Source organism: Melanerpes formicivorus, unplaced genomic scaffold, assembly GCF_026170545.1.
Source record: "Melanerpes formicivorus ecotype bairdi unplaced genomic scaffold, bMelFor1.0.p_v2 SCAF_14, whole genome shotgun sequence".
Taxonomy (NCBI): Eukaryota; Metazoa; Chordata; class Aves; order Piciformes; family Picidae; genus Melanerpes; species Melanerpes formicivorus.
Genome location: NW_027142366.1, coordinates 999,213 through 1,025,516, shown reverse-complemented (window position 1 = coordinate 1,025,516; position 26,304 = coordinate 999,213). Strand labels below are relative to the sequence as shown.

The window sequence follows — 26,304 nt, the reverse complement described above, 5'->3', positions numbered from 1 at the left end:
TGAGGAAGGCATTTGGCAGAAATGAGTTCTGGACGTGCCCCTGCTCTCTTACCCAGGGTATCTGCTCTGATTTCTGCTGTCCTGAGAGGCAGATGGACTGTGTGATGTGCTGTGTGATGTGCTGTGGAGAGCTTCCCCTCATGGCTGCTGCAAGGGAGTTGCCCTTATCCCTCAGTTTGAAATGACTTCTCAGCTTTGAGTTCCACCCAGAAGAGAGCTGGGGCACTCAAGATAAGGCCACGAAGCCTATGGTGGGAAAGGAGTAAAGGAGAAGTAGTGACTCTGCATGTTGGTCCTGCTGCAGGGAGCAGCTGTGTTGCAAAAGCAGAGGCTTTAGGTGGTGCTCACACTTGTTAAGGCTCCAAGGAGAAGGGTTAGAAGAGGGTGGCCCCTTGCAGCCCCACACTTCACTGGTTCACCTCTTTGTGTCTGCCTGTGGCAGAGCTGATGTGGTGACTTCGAGGAGGCAAAAGGCTATGCCATGAAGAGGTGCCAAGCTCTGCACTGGGATGTCCTTCCCAAATCTCTCTCTACAACACCAGTCAGGACTCCTTCCCTGGGGGTGGGCTCAGTGCATGCAGTTGTAAGGGTCTGCATCTGCTTGGGCAGCCTCTGTCGTGTCCTGGCCCCTTCATTCCCATCCTACTCCAGCTGGTATGTGAGTGGGTGAAGGATAACAGCCTCAGCTGTCTGAAGAGCTCTGTTCTCCCAGCTCCTAACTCAGCCTGAAATTCAGACTGGGAGGGAAAGCCACACAGTTGGGAAAACAACTTGGTGGATGGTTTTCCTTTGCCCATTTCCTACTTTGCCCCCAAATTGCTCTTCTGTTTCTCTGGATGTTTTATGTTACAGAGCAGGGATTCAAGCATCCTCCTGCTCTCACTTCCAGGGCAGAGGAGCTTGTCTCACTCTAACAGCAAAATCTGGATGTGTTCCTTCTTTCTCTTTGTGGGGAGGGAAAAAACCCAATCCTAGCAACCTCCTTCTCAAGCTGAAAAGGTCTTGTGGCTTTAAAACTGGACCTGCAGTGACTCCTGAGGCTGGAGGCTTGATCTGCCCCTGGACTGGAGGGCTAGCTAAGACTCCTCTGTTGGTGTCCACAGGGAGCTCTGCCATGCTCAGCATGCTGGTGCTGTGGCTATGAAAACCCCTAGCTGGGATATGTGCTCCAGGTTTGGTTGGGCAGCTGAGTTCTGTGCTGCTCCTCTGCTCCCAGCTGCTGGTCCTGGCAGACTGAAAGCAAAGGGTTGATGTCCTCCCTGCCAGTGGTGGGGGAGGGACAGATCTGGAGAACTCTTGAGGTTTGGTCAAAGAAATCCATTCCTGCCTGATGAGTGAGTGACCATTCTGTCACCTGCCAGGCCTCTGAGGGAGAGGTGGGGAATGGAGAGGGGAGGCTTTTTCCACTGCTGAGCTGAACCAGTGCCCAGCAGACAGGGTCCAAATGCCTCATCCTGAGTTGGGGTTGGAAGCTCACAGCTGAGTGTTGGGTCTCTCCAGCTCTGAAGACAATGAGCTGGCCAGCAGGAATGCAAGAGGAGCCCAGAGGAATGCAAGAGGAGCCCAGACTTCACCTTTTGTGGGTGCTGTGGCTGAAAGGAATTGACTCTTGGTGTTTGATGTAAGGATGTGTTTTTCTCTTCTTCCTTTGCTACTTCAGATCTGGAGTTTAAGTTACTCTGGCACAGGCAGATGGCTCAGGTTCTCCTGGGATAGGGGTGTGAGAGAAAAGGAGTTCTGTGTCCAGCTGGGGAGCCCTCAGCACAGGAAGGACCTGGAGCTGCTGGAGCAGAGCCAGAAGAGGGACATCAAAATGCTCAGGGGGTTGGAGCAGCTCTGCTGCAAGGCCAGGCTGAGGGAGCTGGGGCTGTGCAGCCTGCAGGAGAGAAGGCTCCAGGCAGAGCTCACAGCAGCCTGCCAGGACCTGAAGGGCTGCAGGAAGGCTGCAGAGGGACTGCTCCCAAAGGGCTGCAGGGCCAGGAGCAGAGGCAATGGTTTGGAATGAGAGCAGAGCAGATTGGGATTGGAGGTGAGGAACAAGTTGTGCCCCAGGAGGCTGCTGGAGCACTGCAGCAGGTTGCCCAGGGAGGTGGTTGAGGCTCCCTGCCTGGAGCTGTTCAAGGTGAGGCTGGAGAGGGCTCTGAGCAGCCTGCTCCAGGGGAGGATGTCCCTGCTGCCTGCAGGGCTTGGCCTGGGTGAGCTCTGGAGCTGCCTCCCAGCCCAAAGCCTTCTGTGATTCTGTGGAGTAGGAGGTGCTACCTCAACTTCATCTCTTTGAATTGTGGTGTGGAGTCTGTAGCACAGGAAATTAGGTGGTTCCTGTAGCAGGGTGAGGGAAAAGAATCAAAGCCACCCAGCAGCACAGCTCAGTCACTTGTGGTTGCATTTTCCTTCAGATCCTCTGCAGTGGGTCACTGGGTGGTCAAAACCACATCATCATTGTGCATGCAGTGTGACCCTCAGTTCCTGGGGAAGGGAGTGCTGGGTGGCTGGGTGCTGGCAGTGCAAATGAACCTGGAGGGGGCAAAGGTCTCTCATCATCCTTCAGGGTGTTGTGGTGGAACAAGGGATGAGCTCTGGGAGTACCTGAGGTCTGCTGCTGGCTGGGGGTGAGTGCCAACACTGGCCTTAAACCTAAGAATCATAGAATTGTTTGGGTTGGAAAAGACCTTTCAGGTCACAGAGCAGCCCTTAGCCCAGCCCTGCCAGGTCACCACTAAACCATGGCCCTCAGCACCACCTCTCCATGGCTTTGAAATACCTCCAGGGGCGATGGTTCAACCACTTCCCTGCGCAGCCTGTTCCAGGCTTGAGGAGGCTGGCTGGCAAGCTGCCTTTTCACCCTGGTTTGTGAGGGAGGCTGGGTGGTTCTGCTCACTTTGGTTGGCTCTCACACTTGGGCAGGCTGAGAGGTTTTGATGGTTTCTGCTTGGTCTCCAAAGCATCTGTGCAAGACCTCAGGGACTTCATGTGCAGAGGGAAGGAGGACGATGTTGTCAGGCATCAGTTAGGAGAAGCTCAGCCAGGGACCTCTGAAAGGAGGAAGAAACTCCTCCTGTGGCCACCTTTTGGTAGCTGCTGTAAGCTCTTTCTTGGTGGTGCTCAGCAGCTGGCAGGTGTGCACTCCCAGAAGGCAGCACAGCCCCATGGGCTGACACAGCCCCATGGGCTGACACAGCCCCATGGGCTGACACAGCCCCACGGGCTGACAGCCCAGCAGAGTCCTTTGCAGCAGCTGCCTGGGAAGGCAGCTCGAGGAAGGTGGGGAGTGCTGAGCAGGGGGAGGCCTCTCCTCTGTGGGCAGTGAGGAACAATTTATTCCTTTTATTGCCTTTTTTTGCTGTTCTATTTTAATTTTAAATGCTTCTATTTGTTTTGGGTTGGAGTCTCCTGATAGTGAGGGCTGCTGAAGGAGAGAGGCTTTCAACTGCTGTCCAGCTGGCTTGGGCTCAGAGTCAGAGGAAGCTTCAGAAGAGCAAACCATCTCCTTTGAGAGGCAGGAGGTGTTGCCTGCCTGGCCCAGAGCTGCTGACTGCCACCTGTGAGCTGGGGAATGCACTCTGTGCCCTGAGCCTGCTGGGGCAGCCCAGCCAGGGACCGGCCCAGCAAGGCACCAGCCCAAGGGCTTCAGGAAGCTGCTCTCCAAAGAGGCTGATGTGGGCTGCTTGTGGTGGGGTCTGTGGGAAAAGGATTGCTTTGGCAACCTGAAATAGCGGGAAGTGGAGCCAGGATGTTGTCCTGGCCCTGATCCTTGGGTTTGCCAGTTTGCTGTTGGTGCAGGTGAGCTGAGGGGAGAGGCACTCTGGTGGCTCTCAGAGCCAGGCTGGATTCCAGAGAGCAGCCTTTTAACCTTGGCACCTGTGAAGTGCTGGGGCCAGAGCTGCCTCTGCCACCTTTGGCAGTGGAATGCAATGGGAATCTCTTGGGATTCTGAGCACTCTGCTCCCAAAAGCATTGGTGGTGGTTTGAGGTCTACTCAGAGTGAGCCTGGCTGGCTCCTGGGCTGGTGCTGCACTGGCTCCAGGAGCTCAGTGAATCTCTCTTGAGAGGTTGTGGTGGGTTTGGGTTTTCCTTTTTCTTTCCTCTGCCATTTGGAGCTTTTCCTTTTGAAGTAGCAGGAGACTGTCAAGCATCCAAAAACCTGCCAGTGCAAGAGGATGTTTAATGCCTGACCCAGGGGCTGGGTGAAGTGCTTGAGCACTTTGTTACTCTTAGCCTTGATTTATTTTCTTTCCTTGCAGCTTCTGCAGGCTGTACCCAGTTTGAGTAGAGCAGTGCAAAAATGGATGTGAGCTGACCCTGAGCATTCCCTGCCCTGGGCTGATCCCCAGCAGTGTGGCCATCGGGTGGAGGGAGGGGATTCTGCCCCCCCTGCACTGCTGGGGCCAGATCTGGAGTCCTCAGGAGGTCACAGCAGTGCTGGCAGGGCTGGAAGCCCTCTCCTGTGAGGCCAGGCTGGGAGAGTTGGGCTTCTTCAGCCTGGAGAAGAGAAGGCTCCAGGGAGACCTTCTGGTGGCCTCTCAGTGCTTCAGGTTGGGGACAGGCTTTTGAGCAGGGCTTGTTGTGACAGGACAAGGGCTGAGGGTTTGAAACTGCAAAAGGAAGATTCAGACTGGGGAGAAGGAGGAAAGGTTTTGCACTGGGGGTGGTGGCAGCCTGGCCCAGGTTGCCCAAAGAGATGGGAGATGCCCCATGCCTGGAACCTGCTCTGCTTGCTGATGTCCCTCCTGAAGGCAGGGGATTGGAGCAGACCTTGAAAGGTCTCTGCTGGCCTAAAGCACTCTGTGATTCTGTGCCAAGTGGGCCCAGTCTGAGTATAATAGCAGGAAAAACCAATGGCCCTGTGGGGTTTGTCAGGCACTGGAGCAGGCTGCCCAGGGAGGTGCTTGAGTTGCCATCCCTGGGAGGGTTGGAGGGCTGTGTGCAGGTGGTGCTGGGGGATGTGGCTTAGTGGTGGGCTCGGTAGAGAAGGCTTAGTGGTTGGACTCTGTTGTCCTGAAGGTCTTTTCCAGCCTTATGATTCTATGTGGTTAACCTAAAGATGCTTGACAGGGTTCTGTGGGGGTGCAGCCTGCAAGCCCTGCTGGCTCAGGGGCAGGCACTGAAGTCACTTTTGCACCAGGGCACCCCCAGCACTTCTGAGGTGAGTGAGCAGTTGTGGAGTGCAGTCCCCTGCAGCCCCCAGCACGGTGTCTCCAGGGACTTACTGCATTTTATGGCAACAAGCTCTTCAACTGCTCTGCCACTGATCTGCTCTTTCTGCTCCTGTTCTTTCCCCACTGAACCCAGCCCCCCCCAGCATTTTCCAGTGTCACCTGAAAACCTTTTCCCTTGCTGCTTGTGTTTCATTTTTCACAGCCCTGTTGGGCCACTGCTGCTGCAGTTTGTGAGACACTTGATACAAGAGCCAGAGCTGGGGGGGGTTAAATCCTATTGCCTTTTTCCCACCCCCCTCTCCTGAGTGGGATTCTGGTGGAGTTACAAGAGCTCAAGGGAATAGGTTAAACAAGCCAATAAATAAGAGCTTACAGCTTGAGGTGGCTACAGGCTGCTTTTCAGTGCGTTCCTCCCTTGTGGAACGTGGTGGAGCTGCTGCTAACAGGGTTAGGGTAAAATCTGCCTGACTAGGACACCTTTGGCTTGTTTGCTGCAAGGAGCAGGGAACTGAGTGCTGCAGGTTCTCACTGATGGTGGCCCAGTGTCTTCTGAGCTGTGCTCAGGAGCCCTTTGAAGCCCTGGGCTCAGCTGGCTTCCAAGAGGCTGGGGAGGACAGGACACTCCTGTGTCTTTCTGGTCCCCACAGCCTGGTGCTCGCTCTCCTTTAGCTGACTGAATGTCCTCTGGACAGCTTTGGAGGACTTGAGGCGTACAGCAGGTCATGACAGCCTGTCCCTGAGGCATGGGATTTACTGACAGTCAAATTGCCATCCTCAGGAGCTCATTTTCAGCAGAGAAAGAAGGAAGGCTTGCCTGTCACAGAGGTTTTGTGCTGTATATGTCTTACCAAACCCCACCTGACCTGTGCAGGACTCCAGTCAGAGTCTGGTGTGCTGGTGGTGAACTGCTGACTGCTCAAGGCTGAACTCCATTCAGTGCTGGGGGACTGATGAGATGCTCAGGGCTGGGTTTCTACTCTCCAGGAGGCCATCAGTAGGCATTAAATGGACCTCTTCCCCACCTCCTTTCCTCTCGTGGTCTCTCAGCTTTGGTTTGGCAGTCTCTGAAGCACCTGGGGCTTTGCCTGGTGCTGTCCTATCCAGTAAAGGTTAGAAATGGATCTCTTCTGAGGCTCTGATTCCAGCTGTGAAACAACTGGTGTGTGAATCATGCTTGGATGAGGCCTTGAGCAGCTGAGTCGAAGGTCTCTGAGGTCCCTTCCAACCTGGGCTACTGGGAGGTGTCCCTGCCCCTGGCAGGGGGGTTGGAACTGGATGAGCTTTAAGATCCCTTCCAACCCAAACCCCTCTCTGAATCCATGACCTTGTGTCTCCTGGGTTTCATCAGTGGACTCAGTGCACTTGGGATGCTCTCTGTGACCTCTCTGTAGAAGCAGGAATGGATGGGTTGGACTGCACTTACCACCATGGCCTTGGCAAGGTCTGCCCATCAGCTGCTGTCCTGCCTGCCCTGCCTGTCTGAAACCTGCACAGGCTGGTCTCATCTCCCTGGCATCAGGTGGTAGAGTGAGAGGAAGTGTCCTGAAATTGTGCCAGGGGAGGTTTAGGTTGGGGATGAGGAACAATTTCTTTGCTGCAAGAGCAGTCAGGGATTGGAAGAGGGAGGTGATGGAGTCCCCACCCCTGGAGGCGTTCAGGAAACCTGTGGACAAAGCACTGTGGTTGAAAGGCCATGGTGGTGTTGGGCTGGTGGTTGGACTCAATCTTCAAGGTCTTTTCCAGCTGAAAGAGTTCTACATCAACTCTGTAGTCCTTCAGAGTTTGAAGTGCAAGCAAAGCTTAATGCTGTGCCTGATGGCAGTGTGGAGTTCTATCTGTTGAGGAAAGAATGTCAGGGTTGACATGGAATCATAGAATCATTTCAGTTGGAGGAGACCTTGGGGATGGAGTCCAACATTACCTAACTCTACCAGGTCCCCATGGACAGATCTCCCCTTGCTGCAGGTGCTGCAAGCTTTGCAAAGAGCCCCCTGGCACAGAACCCTTTGTGTCAACCTTGGCTTTGTTTGTCTAGCTCTCCAAAATATCCCAATGGCAACAAGAAGAAGAAGAAGGAGAAAACTCAGAATCTCTTACTCCTTTCCCTGGCCCTTGGCAATCGACCTCAGGAATGTCTTTGTTGCTGTGGATAGCAGCCTTGCATCCCTCTTCCTCCCCACCTCCCCTCCCCCTGTGCCCAGAAAGAAAAGATGAGCTCCAGGAAGGCAAAGCCAAGGCTGAAGGATCTCAGGGGGTCATCCTTCCTGTCGAGGAAGCTGCTGTGCTGGCACTTCCTCCCCTGACAGGAGAGAGGGAGCGGATCGGTTTCAAAGCGTGCTGAGGGCGGCTGATGGGACACAGGAACGAAAGCAGAGAGGAGTGCCAGGGCACACTCCTGCCCTGCAGTGCCACTGCCAGCTGATGAGGCTGATGGGAACCACATTTCCATCTGAGAGATTAGCATCTCATGGTGGCTGATGGCAGTTGGTGTTTCTCCCCCACACACCTCCAGCCCCACCGGTGAAGGTTTCCCCTCCCTGCCCTGAGATGGGGTTGGGTCAGCAGAGGTCCTTGAGAGGGGTCAGCCCTCTGCCATTTCCTCACCTGGTATCCAGCATGGCTGGGAGGGAGGAGGGTGATGCCATGGCTGGATGGCCTTCCTCAGTTCCTGAGAGCTGGCAGTGTGTGCCCTGCAGCGGGGGTGCCTCACCTTCAGCCACATGAGGATGGGCAAACCAAGGGTGACAGCTCTGGAGCAGGCTGCCCAGAGAGGCTGTAGAGTCTCCTTCTCTGGAGTGATCCCAAACCCTCCCTGGCCACTGTGCTCCTGGGCAAGCTGCTGTGGCTGCCCTGCTTCAGCAGAGGGGTTGGACTGGAGGGTCTCCAGAGGTCCCTTCCAGCCCCCACTGTGCTGGGATTCTGGGAGCTAATTTAGCTTGGCCTTTTCAAAGGGGCAAGTAGAACTGCAGGGTTGTTTTGGTTGGAAAAGACCTTTAACATCATGAGGTCCAAGTGTTATCTAACTCTCCTCAGCCTGGTGCTCTACCACGTCCCTCAGCACAGCAAACACAGAAGCAGCCAACCCCTGACCTGAACCCAGAAGCAGAGAGCAGAGGAGGCAGCCTCTCATGTCACAGCCTGTCCTTCCAGCCCTGTGGCACTTTGCTGCAGCCAGCGCTTCACTTGGAAGCTGGCATGGCAGCGGCCTGGTGCTGACTGGCAGCAGCAGATCCAACTCAACCCAGCTCCAGCCTCCACCTCTGGACTCCAATCGCTTCTGCAAGCCCTGGCTGATGAGGAAACGAGAGCAGAGAGATGGGCAGGAGGTGCTGTGGTCAGTGGTGTGGCTGTGCAGCCTCTGCTGGACCACAGGGCTCTGCCAGAGGACCCAGGCAAAGATGTTTGCTGTCTTCAGCTGCTTCTTATCTGGCACATCGAATTGCCAGCTGCATCCAGAGTGTGGACTTGGGTCTGAAAGATTGAGGCAAAGAATGAATAATGCTCTGGGGTTGGGTTGGGTTTCTTCATGATGCTTTTTCATGCTTGTTGCAGCCTGGGAGTTGCCAAACAGCTTCCTGCACCCAGGCTGCTCAGCACACGGCCAGGGGCTTTAACTCAGCTCACTCCTCCAGCAGCTGTGGTTGGAAAGAATGTTAATGCAGGGCCTGGTACCACTGAAAAGCGAGCAGGGGTTAGGGAAGGGGCCAAGCTGTGGTGGGATCTGTGTTTACTAACTTCCCTAAGGATCTTAATCCAGAAATTGAGCCTTGAGAGCAGGACTTGCTACCAGCAGGGCTGGCTCTTGGCTGGGCTTTCGCTGCAGGGCTGAGCCATGTCCCTGGAGAGGTGCTGTGGCTCTGCCTGGGGGAGCAGCAGCACTCTGGCCTGGGGGAGGGAGGCAAGGGACTCTGCAGCCAGGGGCAGAAGTAGACAGTAGATGGAAGCCTGCATTAGAGCAAGTTGTGGCTTTAGGACTGGACTGTAGGGGAAATGCCCCCTGAAACCTGGAGCCCTGCTCTGGGAGTTGCCTTCAGTCAGCAGAATGGGAGCTGCTGGGGAGAGTCCAGAGGAGGCTACAAAGCTGCTGAGGGGCCTGGAGCAGCTCTGTGAGGAGCAAAGGCTGAGAGCCCTGGGGCTGAGAGCCTGCAGCAGAGCAGCCCCAGAGGGGAGCTGAGCAATGCTCAGCAGGAGATGAAGGCTGGGGGGCAAGAGGCTGGGGCCAGACTGCTATTAGGTCTCCCTGGAGCCTTCTCCAGGCTGAACACCCCCAGCTCCCTCTCTTGTTCCTCACCAGATTGTGCTCTAGGCCTTTCTCCATCTCTGCTGTCCATCTCTGGACACTCTTCAGCACCCCAGTGTCTTCCTTGAAGTGAGCACCTCAGAAGCTGACATCTGGCTTCTTAACCCAGCCTGGTGCCAGCTTTGCAAGGGGCAGCTGTAGTGGTCCTTCAGTGACACCTGGGAGCTTCTGCTTGCTCAGAGCTGGGCAGAGCCAGGTGATGTGCCTGACCAGGTGATGGCTGCATGGGATGGAGCATGGCTGTGGCTCCAGGAGGCAGCCCAGCCCACTCCCCAGCCCGCTCCCCCTGCACTGCTGGGCTGCAGCTCTGCTCAGGCACCTTTCCCAGCACCATGTGCAGAACCCCAGAGCAAACCTCATCCTTGAGCACTCTTCTAACGTTGTCCCTGCTCCTTCCATGTAAATGTGGATGTGGTAATTACAGAGCACAGAATCCCAGTTTTTAGGGATCTGTGACCACAATAAAGTGAATCCAGAAACCAGAGGGATGGTTTCATTTACTCCCATTCCAGCTTATTTCCTCCCCCCTGCCACCACTGTGCAGTGCTAAAGGCTTGGCAGCAACTGAAACCAGCTGTCAAAAATGCTTCTTGCCCCCACACTTGCCAGTTAATGATGCTCTGAAGTGGATGGTGCAAGAGACTACTGCTGTCACCTCATGGTGATGGACTCCCCACCTCTTGCAGGCGGTGGTTGCCAGCAGGCTGCTCTGTCTGGAGGCAGGCTGCTCTGTCTGGAGGCAGGCTGCTCTGTCTGGAGGCAGGCTGCTGAGGAGCTTGGGTCTCCAGGTGCCCAAGCACTTCCCACAGACCTGCCCTGAGAAGATGTGGGGTGGTTGGGGTTTCTTTGGTGTCCTCAAGTGTTTACAGCTTTAATTTGGTTGGGCCATTGTGGTTCACCAAAGAAGCTTTCAGGGCTGTGAGTGAGTTGCTGTTAGGAGTGCCACAGGCAAGGCAGCAGTGGGGTGAGGTTTGCTGCATCTTGGAGCTGGGGAGGTGTCAGCCAGCATCTTGTGTCTAGCTTTCACCTTGCTCTGGAGGTGGCCATGGCCCCTTGCTGGGTAGGAAAGAGGCACTGTCCTTGGTGGGGGGGAAGAAAGTGGTGGAAAGCTGAAAGAGCTGAGTTTGAGTAGCTGAGAAATGGGAGTGGAGACAAAGATCTTCAAGTAGATGTGCTGAGGAGTGTGGTTTAGTGGTGACCTAGCAGTGCTGAGTTAATGTTTGGGCTGGATGATCTTCAAGGTCTCTTCCAACCAAAATGATTCTGTGATTCTCATGGGGAGAAGGCAGCAGAGGGGGTGGAGAAACTGTTGGTTTAGGTGGTGGAAAGGAAGATGTAGGTTAGACCTGTGAAAAATCCTTCCAAATGTACACATGGAGGAGCCCTGAGAACACCTGGAGAGGGAGGGGGGAGTCTCCATCACTGCTTACAGAATCATCTCACACAGCTCTGTCTTGGGGGTCCCTGCAGAGGGACTGCTTGCAAAGGCCTGGACAAGGGGCAGTGGTTTGAAATGAGAGAGAGCAACCCTCAGTCCTACCAAACTGGATAGCTGTTTTTATCTCTCTCATCTTCCAAGTGCCAAGGCAGCCAGGAGGGAGAAAAGCCTTTTTTGTTTGGCTTTTGGTAAATCCAAATCTCAGACTCACAGAGTGTCAGGGGCTGGAAGGGAGCTCCAGAGATCATCCAGCCCAAGCCCCCTGCCTGAGCAGCACCACCCAGGGCAGGGCACACAGGAGCACATCCAGGTGGGTTCTCAAAGTGCCCAGGGAAGGAGACTCCACAACCTCTCTGGGCAGCCTGCTCCAGGGCTCTGTCACCCTCACAGTGAAGAAGTTTCTCCTCATGTTGAAGTGGAACTTCCTGGCTTCCAGCTTGTACCTATTGTTTATTGTCCTATCACTGGGCACCACTGATGCCCACCCTGGCCCCTTCCTCCTCACACCCACCCTGGCCCCTTCCTCCTCACACCCACCCCTCTCCTATTCATAGACCTTGATCAGATGCTCTCTGATCAAGATGCTTCTCTTTTCCAGACTAAACAGCTCCAGGTCTCTCAGTCCCCTCCACAGAGAGGAGGAAGAGGAGCTTGAGGCTGAAAACCGTTCATGAGGTTCCAAACTACAGCCTGGAGTGTGGGGAAATTGAGTCCCTGCCTGTTTGTCCCTGTAAAAGAACCCCCTCCTAGAGCCCCTCCAGGAAGCTGTGCTGCCTTTCTGTGTTTGGAGGGGGCCATTTGGTTTGGGTCCTTGGCATTTGCATCTCAGGCTTCTTCAGAGAAATAAATTCCCAAGTGCCTGGCTGTCATCACAAGGCGAGAGAGGGAGCCCAGGTTGATGTAATCAGCACCAGACACACGTCAGAAGGCTTCATGTGGTTCAGAAGAGTACAGTATTCTATTAATGCCTCATCTGGGGGGAGGGATGGGGGGTGTGTGTGTTTTAAATGAGCCTCAGGGGGTTCTTAACTTCTGCCAAGAAACAAACTTGCAGGAATTACTCTTTCCTTTGACTGCACCACAAGTGGGGTGGAGAGCAGCAGAGTTAGGTCGTCCTTAGTGACAGACATCTTCATAAGGAGCCACTGCTGCTCAGGAGGTGATGGCTTGGGGGGGATGTGTGTGTGTTAGAGTTGAGCTTGGGGTGGGTGTGTTAGAGATGTCCTCTGTGTGTCAGTAGCCTGCATCAAGGGGACCTACAAGGAAGCTAGAGAGGGGCTTTTGACAAGGGGTTGCAATGACAGGATGAAGGGCAATGGATTTTAGCTGGGAGAGAGGAGATCTAGACTGGAGATGAGGAAGAAATTCTTTAGAGTGAGGCTGGTCACAGGATCAGAGGATGTCAGGGGTTGGAAGGGACCTCTGGAGATCAAGTCCAATCCCCCTGCCAGAGCAGGAGCATAGAATCCAGCACAGGGCACACAGAACACATCCAGACAGGGCTGGGAAGGCTCCAGAGCAGGAGACTCCACAACCTCTCTGGGCAGCCTGCTCCAGGGCTCTGGGAGCCTCAGAGTGCAGAAGTTCCTCCTCATGTTGAGGTGGAACCTCCTGTGCTGGAGTTTCCATCCACTGCCCCTTGTCCTACCCAGGGTGCAGCTGAGCAGAGCCTGTCCCCTCCCTCCTGACCCCCAGCCCTCAGATATTGATAAACATTGATTAAATGCCCTCTCAGTCTTCTCTTCTCCAGACCAAACAGTCCCAGGTCCCTCAGCCACTTCTCCTCACAGGGCAGTGAGCATCCCTGTAGCCTCTGTTGGACTCTCTCAAGTGGGGAGACTCTGGCACAGGCTGCCCAGGGAGGCTGTGGCTGTCCCCTCCTTGGAGGTGCTCAAGACCAGGCTGGATGAGGCCTGGAGCAGCCTGGGCTGGTGGGAGGTGTCCCTGCCCATGGCAGGGGGGGTTGGAACTGGATGATCTTTAAGGTCCTTTCCAACCCCTCCTATGATTCAGTTTCATGATCCAAGGCATTTTCCTGTGCCCCTTGACAGAGGTGCTTGAGCCTGGAAACTTGGGCAGTGTGAAACAAGGCTCTCCTGCTAGACAGGTTCCTAGAGTCTGTTGCCACAGGTTGCAGTTAACTCATTTCTTTCTGTACCTCATTTTGTTTTGCAGGTATTCCTTTGGTAAGTGCTAAGATGAGGAAAGCCCTCTGCAGTTAGAGTTTCTTGGTGCCTTTGTGGGTATGTAGCTTTTGCATCACTCCAGCTTGCTCGAGTCCTCCTTCCCTCTGAAGCTGCCACTCCTTCCCTCCTCTGCCTCTCACTGAATTTCTTTCTGCTCCTCTGCCCTTCAGGAAAGGAGGAGTGGTGAACTGAGGTTTGAGGAGACTGGGGGGAGGGCTGTGGGAGTCCCAAGTGCCTCCTTTGGAAGGAGACATTGAAGATGGATAATGAAATAAGCCTGAGGCAACCAAAGAAGGTGAGGTCTGAAGGGCAGCATCTGGAAGGAGCATGGTCCTCCCAGATTCCATTTCCTCTCCCACTGGTGATCTGTCTGAATGCTGAGAAGCTCTTGCTCATAATCATCTCCTTTCCTGCTTGTTCCTCACCTCCAATCCCAATCTGCTCTGCTCTCATTTCAAACCATTGCCTCTGCTCCTGGCCCTGCAGCCCTTTGGGAACAGTCCCTCTGCAGCCTTCTTGGAGCTCTTCAGGCTGCTCTTAGCTATCCCTGGAGCCTTCTCTTCTCCAGTCTGCACAGCCCCAGCTCCCTCAGCCTGGCCTTGCAGCAGAGCTGCTCCAGACCCCTGAGCATTTTCTTGGCCTCCTCTGGCCCTACTCCATCAGCTCCAGGTCCCTCCTGTGCTGAGGGCTCCAGAGCTGGGCTCTGTGTGTGTTTTCTGCTCTCACTCTCACTGATAGCTGTAGCAAAGCTGCTTCTTGCATGTGGTGTTTTATCTGTCCTTGGCCTTTCTTTCTGTCCCAACTGGAGAGCCACCCTATGAGGATTACTGAGGCCCTTTGTACGCAGTAGGGTCTCTCCCTGCCTTGTTCTTGGCTTAAGGGCTACTTCTGAATGAGATGAATGAGATGTAAATCCTGAGTTACTTTGGTTAGAATACAGGAAAACCACAATATTTGTGTTATAATATAGCTGAAACAACAACATTGTCATCCATGGCTGTAAGAGGTGCATTAAATACTGCTGAGCTCTGGAGGCCTTGCTCTTTGGTAGCATCTACTTCAAAGCAAGATCTTACAATTCCTGGAGAGACCTCTATAAATGCTGACTGTTTCCTGCTCTCCTCCAGGAAATGTGCTTTTTTTGATGCATCTTGGGCTGGAGTTTGGTAGCTTCTGTTAAAACTCCAGGCTGTCCCTATGAATTTTAAAGAACTCCAGGGTCTGGAAATAGCAACAAGCTGTTAGGCCAAATGGGATCAAGCAGCATTGCCACAGGTTTTGCTCTTTGCTCTTGCTCCTGTCAGGTAACAGTTATTAAAACCACTCTTCACTAGAGGGAATGAACTGTGAAACAGCCATGCAGGAGCTCTCAGAGTGCAAAGCAGCAGCCACCTTGGGCTATTCATCTTGGAAAGGTGAAGAGGTGCTCGGCGATGCAAATCCTGGGCTGCTGTCAGCCCCAGGCTCAGGGCTGCTCTGAAAAGAGCTGAGCTGTAATAACTTCTCAGCTTTATTTATTGTTATTTGGGTAGAGATCTGGCTTCAGATGTAGTGTGATGTGTTTTGGTGAGCCATGGGGTGGGTTTGTGTTGGGTCCCTCCTGGGGGGTAGGCACAGCTCAGGTGTGTGAAGCTCCTGGCCAGGAGACAGGAGCAGCTGGCCTAAACATGAGGAAGAACTATGAGCAGCCCCAGAGGGGAGCTGGGCAATGCTCAGCAAGAGCTAAAGGCTGGGGGGCAAGAGGCTGGGGCCAGACTCTGCCCAGTGGTGCCCAGGGACAGGAAAAGGGGCAGGGGGCACAAACTGGCACCCAGGAGGTTCCATCTGAGCAGGAGGAGAAACTTCTTTGGTGTGAGGCTGCTGGAGGCCTGGAGCAGGCTGCCCTTAAGGGCATCTTCTCTCCTAGCTCTGAAGGATACCAAAGCTACTTTGGGAGGTTTGTGGTGCTGACAGCTGTGCTGTTTCTGTTGCTTTCTGAGCAAAGGTGCACTCCTAGAGCTGTAGTTCCTGATGATGCTTCTGTCTGAGACACCCTCAAGCCTGATTTAATACAGTGATTTATCATCTCTCTTCTAACAGCCTCTCAAAGAGGTGATGCTCCCTTACAGCCTTTCTTGTCTCCTTTCTTCCCTTCTGTCATCTTACTGTGTTCAGTAGCTGCAGACATTCAGAAGGCAGTTTGGTGACCCTGAGTCTGCCCTGAGCTGTTAGTCAAAGGAGTGGGAAGGTAAAGAGAGCTGCAGCAAGGCTGCAAAGATCCCATGAGTTGCAATGAGCAGCCACATCCTCTGTAGAGGGAAAATCCAGGTGTGGGAAAGTGGTCATAGGATGGTTTGGCCTGGAGTCTGGTTCCAAATGCCCCTGCCATGGGCAGCTCCTACTAGACCAGGTTGCTCAGGGCTCCATACAGCCTGATTGTGAATACTGGGAGCCTCCACAGCTTTTCTGGACAATCTGTTCAGTGCTGCCTCATCCTCCTTGGGAAGAATTTCTTCCTGATGGCTCTTGTGAACTGAGCTGCTTCCAGTCTGAAGCCATTGCTCCTCATCCTGTGCTGGTGCTCCATGCCTTTGTCAGAAGTCCCTCTGCAGCTCTCCTGAAGCCCCCTTCAAGCACTGGAGGGCTGATGGAAGTGTCTGGGGGAGATCCTGCCTCCACATCCCCTTCATGGCTGTCAGATCCCTCTTGGGGTTGGATTCCTAGCAAGGAAGAGGGAGAAGGGAGAGGGCTGTTTGTTTACCTTGTGCCTAGCCCTGGGATTATTAAACAGAAAGGATTGAGGAGCAGCTGATCTTATTTTGACACTTGCTGCACAAAAGTGTCCTGTTTGGAGCCAAAGCAAATGTTTCCTCAGGGATGCTTCCAGGGAGCCTTGCTTCAGCACTCTTTGCAAGCCAACTGTATGGCTGGAATTGGAAGCATATTTTAACACAGCTCCCTCCCCCCCTTTTTATTACATTAAGCTTCCTTAATTTTGGTGAGGAGTGAAGTCAGTCACTGGAGGTTGAGTTCAGCTCCATGTTTCTTCCTTTATCTCTCAACATGGAACAAGTAAATTATTTAGCTCATACCAATGCCTGTCCCCTCCCCTCCCCCCCCCCCCCCCCCCAATTTCCTGCTGCATCTCTCAGCTCAGAATTTCAGATGAAGTCTGTTTTGATTAGGAGGAGAATAAGAAGTTGAGAGCTGAGTGTATGTAATCCTCCATTACTTGTTAAAGCCTCACTCTTGACTTCAATGCAAATTGTTCCAAGGAGGATTTTCTTTTAAAAGGTCTTCAGGGATCTTGAATTTTAGATGTGCACTGACATCAAATTAAATGCTCAGAGAGCACAGCTGGGGTTCTGGCTCTTGCTGTGCGAGATGGAGATGCTTCTCCTCTTGTGAGCAATCCTTTCCAAGGAAGGAGCAAAGTTTTCCTTTGGTTGGTCTCTACAGCCACCTGAAAGAAGGCTGTGGGGAGGTGAGGGTTGATCTCTCTCCTCCCTAGTAACAGGACAGGAAAAAAATGGCTTCAAGTTGCACCAGAGGGAGTTGAGGTTGGATATTAGAACAAATTGCTTCACTGCAAGGGTTCTGGAACAGGCTGCTCAGGGAGGTGGTTGAATCCCCAGCCCTGGAGGGGTTTAAAAGGTGCAGAGATGTGGTGCTGGGGAAGGTGGCTTTGCATCCTACTTGGTGAAGTTAGAGCAGGGTTGGACTTGATCTTAAAGGTCTTTCCCAAGCAAAACCATTCTGTGGCTCTGTATTGGTGACCAGCACTGTGGGCATGGAAGAAAACGAGAGTGAGTTGAAATGATTGAGGTCAGACTTGCCCAGTGCTGGTCCAAGGCTCAGTTTAACTGACACTAACTGATTAACTGGTGGCCCTGAGCGACCTGATCTAGTGGGGATGGAATCATAGCATGGCCTGGGTTGGGAGGTCATCCAGTCCAGCTCCCCTGCAGTGAGCAGAGCTTGGGTTGGGCTGGGTGACCTTCGAGGGTCCCTTCCAAGCCGCTGCGTTCCGCGGCTGTGTGAGGTGAGGCTGGCTGTGCCGAGTGGTGCCTGGAGCCGAGCCCTCTGTCCTGCAGCCCCATCTGCAGCGGCTGTGTGGTGGGTGGGAGGTTGCCCAAGCAGGAGAGAATCCCTTGGTGGAGCACAGGAGCACCGTGCCCGCTCTGGGTGGCACTTGTCGCGCCGGCGGCTGGCGGCACAGGCGGCGTGTGGGAGAGACGGGGGCAGCAGGAGCTGGGGGACAGGTTGCTCTGTGCTCTTCCTGCAGAACTTCCTCCTGCTCACAGCAGGAGACCAGGGAGCCCCTGGGCAGGGCTATGGGGCTGAACACCCGGCTGGCCACAGGCTGCTGTTGCTTCCCCCTTCCCCCCTGCCCGGTGAGGTGGAAGGGACAGGGCTGCTCTCCCGTTCCCGGCTGCTCCCGCTGCTGCTGCTGCTGCAAGAGTGGGAAACTTTTCTCTCTGTCTTATTAAATCTATTTTTCAAGCTGTCACTTAAGCAGGTCTAGTGACAGAGTCGGATGTTTATGTGGCCCTGGACACTTGAACCCTGGTGTTTTCAATCACAACAGCACCTTCTGCCAGCCGTTGTGAATTAAATACTCCTCCTGACCTCTTCCCCTCGCCGCTCTTAAATTCATGCTTTAAAAACAGCTTAATGAGGGGTTTACTGGCCCAATTGGAAGTTTTTATTAAAACCTATTAGTGTGCTGGAGTGGCCTGCCTGAAGGAAACGATTAGCCCAGAAAGCCACTCCGCTCGGAGCTGGCCCCTGGCCACGCCAGGTTTGCTCTAAACTGCTTCCAGACCCGCTGGTTAACCCTAATGCTGCAGCCTGCATGGTATTCATATCCTCTGCGTGGATTTATAGCTTGTCTGATTCTCTCCCCAGCCTCTCTCCATGTTCACCAGGGTGTTTCCTTTTAATTGCATTAGGCCTGCCTTAGAGGGCACCGAGCCTCCCTCCGGGCCTCGCTCCTCCCAGCACCTCGGTTAAGGGGGAGCCTTCTCCCAGAGCCTGCTGCTAGGTGGTGAAGGAGGTGCCCTGCAGACCTGGAATGGTAGAATCACAGAATGGCCTGGGTTGGAAGGCACCTCCAAAGTCATCCAGTCCAACCCCCTGCAGGCAGCAGGGACGTCCTCCACTGGATCAGGTTGCTCGGAGCCTCATTGAGCCTTACCTTGAATGGCTTCAGGGATGGGACCTCAGCCACCTCCCTGGGCAACCTGTTCCAGTGTTCCAGCACCTTCTCAGTGAAGAACTTGTTCCTAACATCCCATCTAAATCTGCTCTGCTCTAGTTTGAAGACATTCTCCCTCGTCTTGTCCCTGCAGGCCTTTGCAAACAGTCTCTCCCCATCCTTCCTTTAGCCCCCTTCAGGCACTAGCAGGCTGCTGTTAGGTCTCCCTGGAGCCTCCTCTTCTTCAGGCTGCACCTCCCCAGCTCCCTCAGCCTGGCCTTGGAGCAGATGAGGTAGACAAAGCCATCAGAAATGCCTATAAATATCTGAGGGCTGGGTGTCAGGAGGGAAGGGACAGGGACAGCCTCTGCTCACTTGTGCCCTGGGACAGGACAAGGAGCAGTGGATGGAAACTACAGCACAGGAGGTTCCACCTCATAGAATCAGAGCTGGAAGGGACCCCAAGGATCATCTAGTCCCAAGCCCCCTGCCAGGGGCAGGGACACCTCACACTAGAGCAGGCTGGCCAGAGCCTCAACATGAGTGACAAAGCCTTAGGTTCTGGGGGACACTGAGCATCATAAAGCATAAACAAAGCACAGACTAAAAGCAACTGGTCCCTCTCCACCCCATGTGGTTCCTGAGTGTCACCCCTTGCCTTTATTTTCCCTGGCACATGGGTGCACCAACCTTGGAAGAAGGATGTTTAAGGAAAAATCTGCTATTAAAGTTATTACTGCAAAGTAGTGCCTTTGAGTGCAGCAATTATGCAAATGATCTTAAGGGATAAGATGCTTCTTAACAAGGACTGCTGGAAAGGGTGCTGCTGCAAGGAGTGCAGAGCTCCTTCGAGCCAGATCTTTCCATGGGAGTTGTTTCTGCTGACCAGCAGCTCAAGGGAGCTTCTCCTCCTCCTCTGCTCTGCCCTGCTGGGGCCTGGGTCCAGTTCACAGAATCACCAAGGTTGGAAGAGACCTCAAAGCTCATCGAGTCCAAGCTGTCACCACAGACCTCATGACCAGACCATGGCACCAAGTGCCACATCCAATCCCTCCTTGAACCCCTCCAGGGTTCTGGGCTCCCCAGCTCAAGAGAGAGAGAGAACTGCTTGGAGAGAGTCCAGTGGAGGCTGCAGAGCTGCTGAGGGGCCTGGAGCAGCTCTGTGAGGAGCAGAGGCTGAGAGCCCTGGGGCTGAGAGCCTGCAGCAGAGCAGCCCCAGAGGGGAGCTGAGCAATGCTCAGCAAGAGCTAAAGGCTGGGGGGCAAGAGGCTGGGGCCAGGCTCTGCTCAGTGGTGCCCAGGGACAGCACAAGGGGCAGGGGGCACAAAGTGGAACCCAGGAGGCTCCATCTGAGCAGGAGGAGAAACTTCTTTGGTGTGAGGCTGCTGGAGCCTGGAGCAGGCTGCCCAGAGAGGTTGTGGAGTCTCCTCTGGAGAGCTTCCACCCCCCAGGTGGGCATTGTGAATCCTGGGCAAGCTGCTGGGGGTGCTTGGGTGGGGCTGGGTGATGCCCAGAGGTCCCTTGCAAGCCCTGGGGGGCTGGGGCTGTGTGTGCCTGGCTGCCCACCCCTGCTGCCCGCGGCTGGGCTGGGGCTGTCTCTCGGTGCAGGAATGTGGGTGGGTGGGAGGGGAGCGCTGGCCTGGCAGGAGCTGGGAGAGCCTTTCCCCAAGCTGATTGTTTCTCCCTAGCTCCTGTGACTGACTTTTGTCCCAGCCTTCAGCAAAGGGCAACAAACAAAACATGCTTTTTGCAGGCAGAGGCTTTCCTCTGGAGTCAGGGAGCGGGGCTGGGGGGCTGGCAGCAGTGGAGCTCCCCAGGAGTGAAGCTCAGGCCTTAGTGTGTTCCCAGGGTGAAGTTGAACAGAAAAGAAGTTGGATCCTTGGCTCCCATAGCTTGGAAAAAGGTTGATCACCATTGCAAAGCAGGTCTCTGTTGTTGGTGTGGCTGAGAGAATGCTCACAGCATGGCAGGGCTTGGGAAGGACCTCTGGGGACTGGATCCAAGCCCCCTGCCCAGGCAGAGTCCCACAGAGGAGGTCACACAGGCGCATGTCCAGGTGGGCTCTGAGTGTCTGCAGAGATGTGGACTCCCCAACCTCTCTGGGCACCCTGCTGGAGGCTTCTGCCATGTTGAGACAGAATTCCTGGGTTCCAGATTGTGTCCACTGCCCCTTGCCCCAGCTCCAGGCACCCCTGGAAGCAGCCTGGCCCCATCCTCTTGCTCCCCACCCTTGAGGTCTTGCTGAGCACTGAGAAGATCCCCTGGGCACTGTGCCCCTGGGCAAGCTGCTGTGGGTGCCCTGCTGGAGCAGGGCTTGGGCTGGGTGATGCCCAGAGGTCCCTTCCAGCCTTCACCATGCTGGGATGCACGGTGTGGTGGCCCTGCAGGAGGGGGAGGCTGTTCTCAGCAGTGATGTGTCTGATCTGCCTGAGCCCTGCAGCGTGGGGGGAGAGCTGCAGGAGCTGAAGTCCTGGCAGCAAAACCCCAAAGGAGCCATTTCTCCTGCCAAAGGTGAAAAATACTGCTCCAGGCTCATGCCAGGCAAGGGAGATGCTGCCCAGCCCCAAACCCCCAGGGGGCTGAGCTTTAACACTGCCTAAGAACCCAGGGGCTGTGTCCAGTGTAGGACAGGGCAAGCCCAGCCCCAGGCCTGCTTCTTAGGTGGAGTTTAAGGAGGTCAGTTGGAGTGTGGTGAGGGGAGAAAGAAGCTTCTCCTCCTGCTCAGATGGAACCTCCTGGGCTCCAGTTTGTGCCCCTTGTGCTGTCCCTGGGCAGCACTGAGCAGAGCCTGGCCCCAGCCCCTTGCCCCCCTTTATCAGCTCCTTTATCTGTTGCTGAGCGTTGCTCAGCTCCCCTCTGGGGCTGCTCTGCTGCAGGCTCTCAGCCCCAGGGCTCTCAGCCTCTGCTCCTTGTAAGAACTTCCTCCTCAGCTTCCTTGTGGCCCCGTCAGGTGCTGCAGGCTGCTCTCACAGCTTTGTTCTCAGCTTTGCTTGAAGGAGGCTGCAGCCTGGCCAAGTACTTCTGGTTGCATCCAGCACCATCCTGCCCCTCAGCTGCTGCAGGCTTTCATTCATTTATTTATTCTGTGCCTTTCCTCCTGGGCTGCTCTTCCCTCTCCGAGCTGGGTGAAACCGCAGCGCTAAGCCATCCTCTTCCCAGTCCTGTCTGGAAGTGAGCAGGAGCCAAGGTACATATTTTCTGTTAGTCAAAAGAGATAAGTGGCCCAGATTTCAAAGGAAATTCCCCCTCCCCCCCTGCAATTCCCAGCTCTGCAGTCCCTGCTGTACCCTGGCTCTCCTGCCTTGCTTCGGAACAGTTGGAGCCTTTATTGCAGCTCCTTTGTGTTTGGGGGGGGTGTGGTGGCTCCATGCATGCCAGTGCCCTGTCCCAGTCACAGACACAGGATGGCTTGGGCTGGAAAGGGCCTTAAACCCAGTTCCAACCCCCCTGCCATGGGCAGGGACACCTCCCACCAGCACAGCTTGAGCAAGGCCTCATCCAGCCTGCTGCTGCACACCTCCAGGGAGAGGACATCCACAGCCTCCCTGGGCAGCCTGTGCCAGCCTCTCCCTACCCTCACTGGGAAGAATTTCTTCCTGATCTCCACTCTCAGTCTGCCCTCCTCAAGCTTCCATCCATTCCCTCTTGTCCTGCCCCAAAAAGCAAAGGGCACCACAGTCAGGGTAGGAGAAGGAGCGAGGGTGAGGAGCTGGAGCAGGGTAGATTTAGGTTGGGCATTAGGAGTGAGCTCTCCACAATGAGGGCAGTGAAACGCTGCAGCAGGATGCCCAGAGGGGGTGCAGGCTCCATCACTAGGGACAGGCAGTGTCAAACTGGCTGGGCCCTGAGCTCTGCTTGCAGAGGCCCCTGCTCCCTGCAGGGCAGTTGAACAAGATGACCTTCAAGGGTCCCTCCCAACTCAGTGCATCCTGTGCTAATCCATCCAGGACCCCCCTGGAGTGGCAGGAGAGCTGCAGGTAGTGAGGCTGGGGAGGCTGCTGGCCAGGAGGGGAAGAGGAGGGTGTCTGATGTTGTGTTTGATCACCTCAGGAAGAGGAACAGTGGCTCCTCTGCCTTCTCAGCAGAAGGCAGTGATCCACCCCCAGGGTTTGTCCCTGTCATAAGGAGGGGACAGCTTTTGGTGGGGAGGGCCCTGTGTGCATTAACTGCACCTTCCACCTTCTCCCCTCTCCCTCAGCTGGGGACAGGACTTTGCCCAGGGTGCTTGCAGAGCTGTGTGTGAAGCTGGGACCTCAGCTCCAGGCACGGAGCCTAAACCAACAGTGTTTCAGTGGTGGGGTTTGATTTCCCTCCCATGCTTTCAGGCTCTGAGGTGATGAAACCACCACTAAACCTGGACTGAGCAGCTCAGGGGTTAGTGGAGCAGAGAGCTGAGGTGTGGAGGTTTCTGAGGTTGCTCCTTGACCTGCCATTTGCTGTGGACAGGGAGGAGATGCAGGGTGATCACAGGAAGCTCTCCTGGTTTGTGTCATGCTTGCCTGAGCCGTGCTGAGCTGGTTCTGATTCAGCAGCTAACCTCAGGCTGGGTTGGAAGACCTGCAGGGATGGAGCTTTGTGCTTCTGTGTGTAGGAAGGAGAAGGAATCCCCAGGGCAGGCTGTGGTTTCAGCTCTGCAGCCTGAGCCTCTCAGCAAGGATTGCTCAACCCCCCCGGAGCTGGCCCGGGGCTGGGCAGCTCGCTGCGTGGGCAGCCTGGGCTCCAACCTGCCTGCTCAGACCATGTGGGGATGGCTTCCAGGCATGGGTGGGGAGCAGCCCGAGGCAGGGATAGGTCCTGCAGCTCCAGCCTTGTCATCTGTCACCACCCAGCTGCCTAGGGACGTGCTTTTCCCCTCTGCAGAGGGGAGGGGTTGGGAAGTGCAGGAGGATTTAGAAGCAGAATTAGTTGCTTGGAAAAGATGTTTAAGGTCACTGAGTCCAACCCTCACCTACCTGCCAGGTCTGGTGCTGAACCACGTCCCCCAGCACCACATCTCTGCCCTCTAGGCTCCTCCAGGGGTGGGAGATCAGCCACCTCCCTGGGCAGCCTCTTCCAGTGTTTGAGAGCCCTGTCACTGAAGAGCTTTCTTCTAATACCTTAAACCCCCCCTGGGGCAACTTGAGGCTGTTTCCTCTCATCCTGCCACCTCTTCCTTGGGAGAAGAGACCAACCCAGACCTCACTTCAGCCTCCTTCCAGGGAATCACAGAGCCACCATGGTTGGAAGAGACCTCAGAGATCATGGAGTCCACCCTGTCACCACAGACCTCATGACTAAGCCATGGCACCAAGTGCCACATCCAGTCCCCTCTTGACCCCCTCCAGGGATGGGGACTCCACCACCTCCCTGGGCAGCACATCCCAATGGCCAACAACTCTCTCAGTGAAGAACTTTCTCCTCACCTCCAGCCAGGTGGTCTCTCCTCAGCCTCCTTTTCTCCAGGCTCCCTCAGTCAATCCTCCCCAGCCCTGCTCTCAGACCCTTCAGCAGCTCAGTTGCCCTTCTCTGGGCTTGCTCCAGCCTCTCAGTGCCCTTCTTGGAATGAATGGTCCAAAACTGAGCCCAGTGTTTGAGCTGTGACCTCACTGGTGCTGAGTCCAGGGGTTACACTGCTCCTGATCTGCACACAGCCCCAGACAGCAGCAGCTCAGCCATGGCCACAGGATCCCAGTGCCACCCTTCTGTGCCCAGGGCAGGCACTGGCACAGAGCAGCGTGGCTCCATGCCCATTTCCACACCCAGGCAGATCTGTGGGCACAGCACAGAGATCTTTGTCCTGAAAGGCTGCAGGACTTAGAGCTGTGATGGTTGCTGAGCCCCTGGGAAAGGAGTTGGAAGGTTTTCAGTGCTGAGCTGCCTTGCCTGGGGCCTTGCTGCAGAGGGGTGAGGTTCAGTCTGAGGTGTCACTGGGGCTTGGAAAGCTACCCCCAGACACAGGAGTGAGACAGACCTGGGCTGAACCCCCATCCTTAGGGGGTTCTGGGGGGCTGCTGGGTCCTGTGCTCAGGGCTGCTGCTCTTGGTGTGTCAGGGGACAGCACAGCTCGTGGTGTCAAAGCCTTGCTCTCATCCTGTCAGCTCTGCAGCCTGGCTCAGACAGTGATGGGATGGATTTATAGCAGCCCTGTGCCCAGGGACACAGGGAGCTCCAGGAGCCCACTGGAATGGTGTCTGGGTAGTGAAGGGGGGAATGTGGCCAAGCCTCTCTGGCACACAGCTACAATCATTTATCCTGATACTTTCCCAGCTGTTAGCTATTATCAGGCATGAGGCACTGATGCTGCACAGCCTTACCTTGTGCAGTCGTGTCCAGAAGCAGCTGGGGGGTTTCACTGAGTACCTTTTAACTCTTCACTTGGAGTTAGGAGCAGCATTCTGAGCTCCTTTGGCAAGCAAAATCGAACAAAGAAATAAATAAACGACCCCCAAGAGAGTTGCTGAGAGCTGCCACTCCCTAAGGGTCAGCACCTTCCCTCTGGAGGACTGTCCTGTGCCTGGAAGCCTTCTCAGGTGTTTTGTTCCCAGTGCATGCTCAGCATCTCTGCAGCTGGCACCGAGCTGTGTGGTGCAGCTGACAGGCTGGAGGGAAGTTCAAGAAGCCAAGTATAAGGTCCTGCAGCTGGGCTGGGGCAGCCCCAAGCACAGATACAGCCTGAGAGAGGAGGGGCTCCAGGGCAGTCTCAAGGAGAAGGACTTGGGAGTGCTGGTTGATGGAAACCTCCATGTGAGCTGGCACTTGTGGGGTGAGTCCTACACTGGTTTGGGCTGGGAGGGACCTGCAGAGCTCATCCAGTCCAACCCCTGCCATGGGCAGGGACATCCTCCCCTGGAGCAGGTTGCTCAGAGCCCTCTCCAGCCTCACCTGCAACAGCTCCAGGCAGGGAGCCTCAACCACCTCCCTGGGCAACCTGCTGCAGTGCTCCAGCAGCCTCCTGGGGCACAACTTGTTCCTCACCTCCAATCCCAATCTGCTCTGCTCCCCTCTCATTTCAAACCATTGCCTCTGCTCCTGGCCCTGCAGCCCTTTGGGAGCAGTCCCTCTGCAGCCTTCCTGCAGCCCTTCAGGTCCTGGCAGGCTGCTGTGAGCTCTGCCTGGAGCCTTCTCTCCTGCAGGCTGCACAGCCCCAGCTCCCTCAGCCTGGCCTTGTTGCAGAGGTGTTCCAAGCCTCCTGATCATCTTTGTGGCCCTCTTCTGAACCCACTTCATCAGCTCCAGGTCCTTCCTGTGCTGAGAGCTCCAAGTGGCAGAATCAAATCTCTCCATCTGCTCTGTGCACTTGGAGCCCAGGCAGCCAACTGGGCTGCATCAGAAGTCTGTCCCAGCAGAGAGGGAGATACCCTGCAACTGCTCTGAGCCTGAGCTCAGGAGTGGGTGGCAGCACCTCTGAAGCAGTCACTGAAGGAATGCATTCCTTTTGTCACCAGAAATAACCATCCAGGCTTTGATGCAAACTTTCAGTCACTAATGGGAAACTCCTTGGTGAAGCTGGGGGCTGAAATTTGGTAACTGGAACCATGTGTGAAAGGAGCCTGAACACCAGCCCCACTTACTGCAGTGATTTATCATCCACCTGAGGCTGCCTGCTGCTCACACCACTAAAGCCCTGCGTGGAAGGGAGGCAAAAAAGGCTTTGTTTCAGTGTGGGAAGGGAGCACAAAGCAGTTCCAAAGTGTTTGCATTGTTAATGAGCATAATGACTCTGTGCACTGTGCTCATATGGCCCTCTGAACCTGGGGGGGGTCTGATCAATGCTCGGCAAGGGATACAGGCTGGGGGACAAGGGCGTGGGGCCAGGCTCTTCAGTCGTGTCCAGCAACAGGACAGGAGGCAGTGGGCACAAGCTGGAACCCCCAGAGGTTCTGGAAGAGAAATGTCTTTGCTGTGAGGGTGCTGGAGCCCTGGAGCAGGCTGCCCAGAGAGCTTGTGGAGCCTTCTCTGGGGAGATTGCAGCCCCCCCTGGGCACTGTGCCCCTGGGCAAGCTGCTGTGGGTGCCCTGCTGGAGCAGGGGCTTGCACTGGGTGATCCCCAGAGGTCCCTTCCAGCCCTG

The 26,304-nt window shown here is 55.2% G+C and overlaps 1 protein-coding gene across 4 annotated transcripts in view; it reads left to right on the top strand.

Annotated features, from left to right (window-relative positions):
• The window catches only part of LOC137445076 (lipase maturation factor 1-like), a 210,548-nt gene that overhangs the window by 12,773 nt on the left and 171,471 nt on the right, over positions 1-26,304 (top strand). For 3 of the 4 annotated variants that reach the window (XM_068146495.1, XM_068146496.1, XM_068146494.1), the window contains exon 3: positions 13,070-13,080. The exons of the other annotated variant lie outside the window; for it this stretch is intronic. In XM_068146495.1, the coding sequence (XP_068002596.1) occupies positions 13,070-13,080 (11 nt within the window). The remainder of the gene's footprint in view (positions 1-13,069; positions 13,081-26,304) is intronic. 4 annotated transcript variants of the gene reach the window in all.